Genomic DNA, 10,717 nt, shown 5'->3' with positions numbered 1-10,717 from the left:
GCGTCATCGTCGTTAAGGGGCGTGGTCATCTGTAAGAACACGCCCCTGACGACGGATTTTCCAATTTGTGGGCCGTTGGTTACCGGTCACCGCTTCCGGCGCTGGGTTCTCACCTTGACCGAGATGCAAGCTTCGGGGGGAGACGTTCATGATTCCGCAGACGCAGGTGGATTGGCAGGTGTGGAGGCGCCACACGTCCTGCCGGATGGAAACATGCCCGACTTACTGCGGGATGTGCTGGAGCTTCTCGCCACCACAAGGTTGTGCCCGATCGTCGTGGAGGATCACTGCCACACCGGCTCATGCTCGTACCGCTCACAAATAATAATCTCGTTCGCTTTCGCTATGGTTCCTCAATATATTGTGGTGAATGTGGTTTCCCAAAGGGGCGACGTGAGGTGGTGTATGCTCAGAGTCGTCGCACACTGGATCAATGTTTATGACATGACGTGGTTTAAAATGTAAATGATGACTCACCTGTAAACCATCCCCATGCAGGCCTGAACAGCCTTTACAGTTTATCGCCAGTTACCTGATGAAGCGCCAGGCCGGCCGTGGAACTGGCGGTTTGGACCATCTCTCCGAGACCATGCAAGGTCTTCGTGGAGCTCCGTACAGGGTCGCCGTGGCTGCATTGAGCTTGCGCTCGGAAATCCTGTACCAATCCCTGTGTTTATCTGCCGAGCAGCCGGTGCAAGCAAGCCGAGTGCTGAGAGACGTTGTGGGGTCCACCTGCAGCGATCTTCCTACCGAGGTCTTCATTTATGGCAATTCAACGTATGAGCGTATCGTGGATGAACTTTGACACGAGTCTCAAACACAATTACCATCTAACACCCCGGAATGTTAAAATATATATATATATATATATATATATATATATATATATATATATATATATATATATATATATATATACAGTATATATTGTCGGGAACAAAGTATAAAGTCGAGGCTCATGCAGGAGATAGAGCAGAACAGATCCAGACATAATAGAATAGAAGGAACAGTAAGAGATAAAGAGGAGGGAACAGCAGGCTTGAGTGACAAAATCGAGGGAGACTTGGACAAATACGGGGATGCGGGGAAGAATGAGATCTAGGGATGGTGGACAAGATGGATATGGAATGTTTATTCCGTTATCGAGGTTGACGGCTGATTATAATTCCTCTTATGATTCATCTTCTGTGACAGGTACACGAAGCTTTGCTGAAGAATTTGCAACTGGGTCAGGATGAGGCCTTGACCTTCCAGCGCTTCCAGGCTAGCGTGCTGGCCTGTTTTACGTGTCGTGAGTGGTCCCGCTGTGCTGGGGCCTTGTATGATGAATTTGCTGGCGCTGCGCTCGACCACCACGCGTGCGATGCTCTGCTCGACTCATTGTGGGGTTCTGTAGCTGGAAACGCTCCTGGAATCCTGGAGACGTCTTCATCGACCGGCATGACCGCATCCCTAGAAGTACTGCGGCCTGCGATGATAAAGGCATGTGGCCCAGCTAGTGCCACGAAGGACAATAAGACCATAGGTCGGGAGGAGTTTGTGCGTCGCGTGTTGCTTGTACTTGCCAGTAGGATGCTCTTATCAGCTGCTTGAAGGCACCATTTTGTTTTAACAACCAAATTCCTGTTTCATGCACCAGTTTGTATTTACTTCTTTGTTTACTAAAACCAATTTTGTCAGGCTGTGGGGTATAAAAGCACCTGTTCCTTTATAAAAAAAAAAACGGTGACATTATTGTTATTGATTTACACAAGTCTGGAGATGGCGATGGTTCACGACAAATGTACACGGCTCGCCTTTTTTTTATTTTTTGACCTTCGAATGGACGCCACGGGCAAACTGGCGGGAATCGGGAAAAAGGTAAATGATGAAAGTTGTAGTACTCGAAGAGCACTACTTGCATACCAACTTTCATTCAAAACAGTTGAAAACCCTAGGAGCTCATGCCCAATTTATTGATTTTTTTGACATTTTCTAAGTTCGTGACCTTGTGACCTTGACCTTGGGAGGAAAATGGAAAATCGAGCTCTGTCGGGCTATGTCGGTGCCATTGGGCTAACCAAATACCGAAACCCCTGCCAGATTCGACAAACCCCCTTGGAGAAGATGTAACTTGAAACCGGCTACCCCCTAAAAACACGTGTTTTTTGGGCGTGGCTCCGCCCATAATGGACCTGCTCAATAATGCCTTGACTTGGAAAAGGCCGCAACGGTTTCTGTACGATAAAGGCTCAAAATGTAGTTTTTTCACTTTCCTCACTGATATCATTGAATGCCTGATCTACATGCCTACGAATCGCCGTGTACATCACTTTTGTAAGTGCTGTAGTTTCCAATCTCACAGCTTGGAGAGATTTTATGCATTACACGATTTGATTTTCCACCATGGACTCTCACGGACTAATTCAAGTAAATCATCGAAATCTGTCTTCGGATTTGAGGATTGGAGCTCACGGATAAATTAATTTTATTAATTCAAAATCTGAAAATTTAAAGAAATTAGCTATTCTTATCATTAAGCGTGTTTACTTGAAGCAAGGCTATGCTCCCTCGTCCATATTTGCACAAGAAAGTGTAAAATTGCCAGAGCACTAAACTTAACCTTTTCTGTGTGGAAAATGTACGTTCATTGAGTGCAACGAAAATAATGAGGCAGTGGGACAAGTTCGGCAGCAGGATCCACCGCCAAGGCTCCCCCGGCAGGCAGTGTGAGAGGAGTGGGCAAAGGAGATATTGGGGAGGTATGAAGGCAAAATAAATTAAACAAGCCGGTAGGCGACATGGCTGCTCGCTCGAGATGGAAAGCTGGCTGACGCGACTAGCCGATATTCATGTACATGCGATCAATCAATTTAGCACAATAAATATGATTATCACAGCCCTCTTAGTTTGCGCCCAGAAACCCGCCTTGTGAAATTTCAGGCATGTTTCCAAAGAGACTCTAACAAATGGCAGCCCTGGTAATTCCATTGATCTATTCGCTAAAGATTTTATTTTTTTATATAATGCTGTAAAACATTCTCCTTAGGCACAAAAAATCAGGTCCCTCGGAGGTCCAGTTTCGGAGGTATTGATTTTTTTGTACAGTCCACAATAAGTGTTCGATGTACGATAAAGTATTTTAGCTGTTGCTAAGCAACGGAGGTGTGCAAAGCAACCATTCATTTTTGTGTACATGCTAGCCACATTGTACACATTTCACCTAAGTTTCATCAAAATTAGACTCTTTCTCCGGGGATGCAATTAACTGTTTCTGAAATGTTCGACGTACTCGTCCAAAACCTATCTCCTCAAACAAATATTTTTTGTTAAGGCTGCAAATTGGCATGAAGGGAGCTAGATGGATGCGCACAGAACTCTAAGCTTCGATTTTTCCATTTATTTCCTTTTGATTTTTTTCGATTTTTTTGACCACTTTAAAGGGCCGTTGCTATGCCGTTGCTTGGGCCCGGGGTCCCATATTCGAAAGCACACGATTCCCAGAAATATTGGTCTTACCTACCAAATTTCATTGGAATTGGTTAAGTGGTTTAGCCCCTAGGCTTGACCAAAGTTTCGCGGACAGACAGACATGGAAATGTCCAGAATAATGGTGCTCTTAGAGCAGCCAACAGACAGATGGAAATGTCCAGAATAAGGGTGCTCTAAGAGCAGCCAATTAAAGTTTAAATTAAAAGGATGAACATAATGGGAGGATCAAAATGAGTAAAGCAACAGGACAAGTGAACTACGAGTTGTAGCCTGGTGTTGGCTCAGTGGTTAAGGCCCTGTCACACCTTGACGATTTAGCAAGCGTATGCCTGACGTATGCAAAATTTGGCTAAAACGCTGGCACACGTCGAATATGTTATGGGTAAGTTTGTATACGTTAAGAGCACGCTGGCATACGTCGTAGTACGCTGGCATACGTCGTAGTACGCCGAGGTGTTAGACAAATTTTCCATGCTTGAAATTTTTCGACATATGCCAGCGTTATGCGTTCCGCATAACGCTGGCCATAAGTTGTAGGCACGTTACGCGATCGTTGACATACGTCGACACACGTTACTTGTAAGTTACTCATAAGTCGAAACACGTAAAGGTAATGGTTAGCGTACCTGAAACTTAGTTCTAACCTATGAGTAACGTGTTGTAGACACGTTACGCGATCGTTGACACACGTCCACACACATTACTTGTAAGTTACTCATAACTCGAAACACGTCAAGGAAATGGTTAGCGTCAGTGTTCCAGACTCCCTGGTTTTTTTGGGGGGTTTTTTTTTCTTCGGTATGACGATCATGTTGACACTTCGATTTCTAGTGCGGTTATAATATAATATAATTAATAGGCTGCCGCTCAATGATTTAAATCATAACTGCACTAGAAATCGAAGTGTCAACATCACCGTCATACCGAAGAAAAAAAAAACCAGGGAGTCTGGAACACTGACGCTAACCATTACGATCAATGCGACGTGTGTCAACGATCGCGTAGCGTGCCTACAACTTATGCCAGCGTATGCGGAACGTGTGTCATACATCGAGTACGTCGAGAAATTTTCAACATGCTGAAAATTTATCGACGTACTCAGCGTATGATGACGTATGCCAGAAAACTACGACGTATGCCAGCGTGCTCTTAACGTATACAAAACTTAACCATAACGTATTCGATGTGTGGAGCTTGGTTGGGCAAATTTTTCATATGTCGGCATACGCTGGCTAAAACGTCAAGGTGTGACAGCGGCTTCACACTTCGATGTCGAGTGCGGTTATGATTTGAATTGTCGAGCCTCAGCCTATGAATAGCCTATGCCACGTGATCGTCGGCGATACGCTGCCACGCGCTATGCATAAGTTAGACCAGGGGTCGGGAACGTGTGGCTCGCGAGCCAGGTATGGCTCTTTTGATGATTGCACCTGGCTCGCAGATAAAATTGGAGTTTGAAACTTGGAAAGCCCAATATTTCTCGCAGAAGCTTTACCTATAGTTTGAATGGTGTCGTGCTTCATTCACGTGCAGGGCTGAACTTGGCAGAAGGAGAGAAGAAAAAACACCTCCGAATTGTCTGAAGCGGTTTTTGTTTCGTCCAGTCATGCGGCCGACGCGAGTAGTGATTTCGGTTCCTCCAATGACGTGCCGCTGCCGAGATGCGTCACGGAATTCATCTCGACCAATCACGTGCCACCGCTGAGGCGACTCGTGATTTCGGTTCCTCCAATGACGTGCCGCCGCCGAGACGCGTCACGGAATTCATGTCGACCAATCACACGCCACCGCTGAGGCGACAGCATCCCAGAGTCGGCCGGCCGCGCCGCACCTCTCGAGTATGTCAGCCCGTGCGCAGGCCAGCCAGACTCACTTGGGTCAACATCTCCCTCTCTCTCATTTGCTCAAAGCTAACCCTTCGACGAAGAAGATGGCGAAAAGAAAAAAAGATGAGGAGTATCGTACATTTCAGGACGAATGGGCCGAAGAATTCGCCTTTGTGGAGAGAGCAGGTTCTGTGGTGTGTCTAATTTGCAATGACAAAATTGCATCGATGAAACGGTCGAATGTAAAGCGGCACTTCGACACGCGCCATGCTACCTTTGCATCAAAATACCCTGTGGGAGACAGCAGAAAGAAAGCGTGCCAAGAGCTACTGAGCAGGGTGCAAGCCAGCCAGCAGCAACTCCGCGTATGGACCCGGCAAGGTGACTATAATTCCGCCAGCTTTGCTGGATCTTTAGCAATAGTGAGGAACGGAAAACCATTCACAGATGGCGAGTATGCAAAAACGTTCATGCTGGATGTCGCCAATGAACTTTTTGATGATCTTCCGAACAAAGACAAGATAATCAAATGGATACAAGACATGCCTCTGTCGGCAAGAACTGTTCATGATCGTACCATCATGATGGCAAACCAAGTGGAGGAAACGCAAGTGAAGGACATAAATACAGCGCCGTTCTTTTCCCTGGCTTGGGATGAGTCAACAGACGTAAGCCATTTGTCGCAGTTCAGTGTGATTGCAAGATATGCTGCTGGTGATACACTGCGCGAAGAAAGTCTTGCTGTTCTGCCCATAAAAGGGTCCACAAGAGGTGAGTATTTATTCAAGTCTTTCATGGAGTTCGCTCAAGAAAAAAATCTACGAATGGATAAACTTATCTCGGTGTGTACTGATGGTGCTCCGTGTATGGTGGGGAAAAACAAAGGATTTGTGGCGCTTCTCCGTGAACATGAAAATAGACCCATCCTAAGTTTCCATTGCATTCTACACCAGGAGGCACTTTGTGCTCAGATGTGTGACGGGCAGCTTGGCGAAGTGATGTCGCTGGTCATTCGTGTGATCAATTTTATTGTTTCCCGAGCCTTAAATGGTCGCCAATTTAAAACAATGCTGGATGAAGTTGGAAATAACTATCACGGTCTGCTTTTGCACAGCAATGTGCGTTGGTTGTCAAGAGGGAAGGTGCTTCGCCGTTTTGCGGCTTGCCTGAACGAAATCCGGACTTTCCTTGAAATGAAAGGGATTGAGCATCCTGAGCTAGCCGAAACTGAGTGGCTCCTCAAGTTTTACTATCTCGTGGATATGACTGAACATCTGAACGAGCTCAACGTGAAAATGCAAGGCATTGGAAATACAGTGTTATCCCTTCAACAAGCCGTGTTTGCTTTTGAAAACAAGCTGGAGCTCTTTATCATGGATCTTGAAACAGGTCGTTTACTACATTTTGAAAAACTGAGACAATTTAAAGATGCATGCACAGCAAGTGAGCCCACTCAAAACTTTGATCTCCACCAGTTAGCTGGCTTCACATCCGGTCTCCTACAGTCATTCAAAGCACACTTTGGAGAATTTCGTGAGCACACTCGTCTTTTTAAGTTCATCACCCATCCAAACGAGTGTTCACTGAACACAGCCGACCTGAGTTACATTCCTGGTGTCTCCGTCAGAGATTTTGAAGCAGAAGTGGCTGACCTGAAGGCCTCAGACATGTGGGTGAATAAGTTCAAGTCACTGAATGAAGATTTGGAAAGAATCGCACGACAGAAAGCAGAGTTGGCGAGCAAGCACATGTGGACAGAAATGAAAAAACTTCAACCCGAAGACGAGCTGATTATCAAAACTTGGAACGCGCTTCCTGTCACATACCTCACACTGCAGCGTGTGAGTATTGCTGTATTGACCTTGTTTGGATCTACGTATGCATGTGAGCAGTCATTCTCACATCTTAAAAACATCAAGTCCAACCTACGATCACGTCTAACGGATGAAAGCCTCAACGCTTGCATGAAGCTTAACCTCACCAAGTACCAACCAGACTACAAAGCCATCAGCAAATCCATGCAGCACCAGAAGTCCCATTAATGGTGAGTATTGTAACAACATTATTTAAAAGAATAAATTCAGAGGCTTATTATACTCACATTTAGTTGAATTCAGTCTTAAAATATATTATATGGCTCTCACTGAAATAGATTTCCAAATATTTTGCTTTAATGGCTCTCTGAGTCAAAAACGTTCCCGACCCCTGAGTTAGACTATCGTTGGGCATAGGTTGTGAACGCCGACAACACGCTCAGTATTCGTTGGTATAAATTATCTATATATGATTAAAACGTTTTGTGTACGTCACTAATACGTTATGCATATGTCCAACACGTTATTATACACCCAAAACTTTTTTTAAAAAACATCAATAGTTCAGCGTATGCCAGCGTTTTACATACATTTTGAGACCTTTCCATATGCTGGCTAAAACGTCAAGGTGTGACAGCCCCTTTAGGGTGGTGGCTTGGGATTCTAAGCTCCTGAGTTCAAGCCCCGTCGGCTGCTGAATTAATACACCAGGGGGTTGACTCAGCCTGTCATCCTTCCGAGGTCGGCGAAATGAGTACCAGTTCCAGTGTGTACTGGTAGAGGGGCACTGCATCAGCTAAGCTGCCATACGACCACCACCAACTACGAGTGCAAGAGATAATTGGAAAATGTTTTCAGTGGCTACACAGCAATGTTTGCTCATGAAGCTTCTTCCAGAAGGATAAAAGGACTTGAGCTGAAGAACCTACAGCATTAACATGCTCAACAACTTCAACACCACCAACTCCATCACCAAGAAGAAGTGCAACGAAGAAGCCATCAGCATGTCTTACAAATGAATGATCAACACCATACATCCCCACACCACGGCACGATGGCCGAGAGGGACACACATTCGCTCGAAGTTGTCGAAACTGGTTTGAATCCCAACCCAACTATAAACTGCCATCCTGGTGATTCATCAAGGTGTGTGCCCTCCCTCGGATGGACCTCAAGCTGGGCATCACATCTGCCAGAATTGGTTGGTGAACGTTAAAAGATCCCTTCGCGAAGTTATCCCTGGCATCCTGTCTGACCCCAGCAGCCCTATTATATAATGGGTTTATATGGGTGGGATAAGGTAAAAGGAAAGTGACATCCCGGGAGTGAGCCCTGTTCAGTTCCACCTCTGTTTGTGAGGTGACTCGCATCACTTTGGCTGGGACAAGTGGATTGCACGGATCAGCACCATGACCATGGCTCGGCCCCTGGGAGAGAGGAGGGGCTTCTTGGCTACATGGAGGTCTGGGCCTGCAGCAGGACCACGTGGCGGTCACTGCCAGCACTCGCTGCTGATGGTGGTCCAGGGACTTTCCGCAAGGCTGGGGTAGTGAGAGACGAGCTCTCCGTGCATGGCCTTGTTGCGAGCCTTCGGCATGCCACGTCCAGAACACTCGCTCGATCGCTTTAAATACCGATCATTGTGCGACGTTTTAACATTGGTGGTGACTTTATTAACATCAATTTTTGATCCAACGATGGATGCAATGATGATTCATTCAGAAAATAGCATAAATTCTCAAATGCTAGTGTATATCATTTCGTCATTTTGATCAATCGTGTGACGTTTTTAAATTTACGTTCTCGAGTTTACGTGTTATTGCAAAGGATTGTGGGTAATATTCACAATGTCATTCGTACAAGCATGTTTATAAAAATGAATTGGATCGCATTAATGCGTGATCGGATGCACCTGTGAACCTTTAAAACTCATGGAATGTTTACACTGTCCGCGTATTCTTGTGATCCACGTTTAACGTTTCATTACGTCATATTTGTTTGAACAATTTTTTTTTTCACGGTTACATTTCATCAACGTCATATATATATATATATATTTTAAATTTATGATGCACTATTTATCGAAAGAGCACACGTTAGTGAAATTAAAATAATTTGATATAAAAATGCGGAAGTTGTGCGGCTGGGAAGGTGGTGTCGTTTATAAGCGGTGTAGCTGGTCAGAATCTCGGCGGTGTAGTTAGTGAGAATCTCGGCGGTGTAGTTCGTCAGAATCTCGGCGGTGTAGTTAGTGAGAATCTCGGCGGTGTAGTTAGTGAGAATCTCGGCGGTGTAGTTAGTGAGAATCTCGGCGGTGTAGTTAGTGAGAATCTCGGCGGTGTAGTTAGTGAGAATCTCGGCGGTGTGGTTAGTGAGAATCTCGGCGGTGTAGTTAGTGAGAATCTCGGCGGTGTGGTTAGTGAGAATCTCGGCGGTGTAGTTAGTGAGAATCTCGGCGGTGTAGTTAGTGAGAATATCGGCGGTGTAGTTCGTCAGAATCTCGGCGGTGTAGTTAGTGAGAATCTCGGCGGTGTAGTTAGTGAGAATCTCGGCGGTGTAGTTAGTGAGAATCTCGGCGGTGTAGTTAGTGAGAATCTCGGCGGTGTAGTTAGTGAGAATCTCGGCGGTGTAGTTAGTGAGAATCTCGGCGGTGTAGTTAGTGAGAATCTCGGCGGTGTAGTTAGTGAGAATATCGGCGGTGTAGTTCGTCAGAATCTCGGCGGTGTAGTTAGTGAGAATCTCGGCGGTGGAGTTAGTGAGAATCTCGGCGGTGTAGTTAGTGAGAATCTCGGCGGTGTAGTTAGTGAGAATCTCGGCGGTGTAGTTAGTGAGAATCTCGGCGGTGGAGTTAGTGAGAATCTCGGCGGTGTAGTTCGTCAGAATCTCGGCGGTGTAGTTAGTGAGAATCTCGGCGGTGTAGTTAGTGAGAATCTCGGCGGTGTAGTTAGTGAGAATCTCGGCGGTGTAGTTAGTGAGAATCTCGGCGGTGTAGTTAGTGAGAATCTCGGCGGTGTAGTTAGTGAGAATCTCGGCGGTGTAGTTAGTGAGAATCTCGGCGGTGTAGTTAGTGAGAATCTCGGCGGTGTAGTTAGTGAGAATCTCGGCGGTGTAGTTAGTGAGAATATCGGCGGTGTAGTTCGTCAGAATCTCGGCGGTGTAGTTAGTGAGAATCTCGGCGGTGGAGTTAGTGAGAATCTCGGCGGTGTAGTTAGTGAGAATCTCGGCGGTGTAGTTAGTGAGAATCTCGGCGGTGGAGTTAGTGAGAATCTCGGCGGTGTAGTTCGTCAGAATATCGGCGGTGTAGTTAGTGAGAATCTCGGCGGTGTAGTTAGTGAGAATCTCGGCGGTGTAGTTAGTGAGAATCTCGGCGGTGTAGTTAGTGAGAATATCGGCGGTGTAGTTAGTCAGAATCTCGGCGGTGTAGTTAGTGAGAATCTCGGCGGTGTAGTTAGTGAGAATCTCGGCGGTGTAGTTCGTCAGAATATCGGCGGTGTGGTTAGTGAGAATCTCGGCGGTGTAGTTAGTGAGAATCTCGGCGGTGTAGTTAGTGAGAATATCGGCGGTGTGGTTAGTGAGAATCTCGGCGGTGTAGTTAGTGAGAATCTC

At 46.0% G+C, this 10,717-nt stretch overlaps 1 protein-coding gene and 1 non-coding gene across 2 annotated transcripts; one reads left to right on the top strand and one right to left on the bottom strand.

Moving 5' to 3' along the window:
• TPGS1 (tubulin polyglutamylase complex subunit 1) lies at positions 1 to 1,850 on the top strand. The gene is made up of 3 exons (XM_085853541.1): positions 1 to 260; positions 499 to 754; positions 1,195 to 1,850. Exons 1-3 carry the CDS (start codon positions 124 to 126, stop codon positions 1,591 to 1,593), a joined length of 792 nt encoding a protein of 263 aa, XP_085709667.1. The 5' UTR covers positions 1 to 123; the 3' UTR covers positions 1,594 to 1,850.
• A 6,574-nt stretch (positions 1,851 to 8,424) lies between these two features.
• Positions 8,425 to 8,712, bottom strand: LOC147012560 (RNase MRP). Its single transcript, XR_015051433.1, has one exon.
• Positions 8,713 to 10,717: the final 2,005 nt, after the last annotated feature.

Source organism: Eptatretus burgeri, chromosome 14 (assembly GCF_056783735.1).
Source record: "Eptatretus burgeri isolate ZD-2024b chromosome 14, Ebu_testis_v1, whole genome shotgun sequence".
Classification (NCBI taxonomy): domain Eukaryota; kingdom Metazoa; phylum Chordata; class Myxini; order Myxiniformes; family Myxinidae; genus Eptatretus; species Eptatretus burgeri.
This window is presented reverse-complemented; position numbering and strand designations above follow the sequence as displayed.

What these genes read in the sequence shown, in the direction of transcription:
- TPGS1 (XM_085853541.1), top strand. Translation starts at nt 124, where the DNA reads ATGCAAGCTTCGGGGGGAGACGTTCATGATTCCGCAGACGCAGGTGGA. An exon ending in GAGCTTCTCGCCACCACAAG is followed by an intron (nt 261 to 498) that starts GTTGTGCCCGAT and finishes ATCCCCATGCAG; the next exon opens with GCCTGAACAGCCTTTACAGT. An exon ending in GCAGCGATCTTCCTACCGAG is followed by an intron (nt 755 to 1,194) that starts GTCTTCATTTAT and finishes CTTCTGTGACAG; the next exon opens with GTACACGAAGCTTTGCTGAA.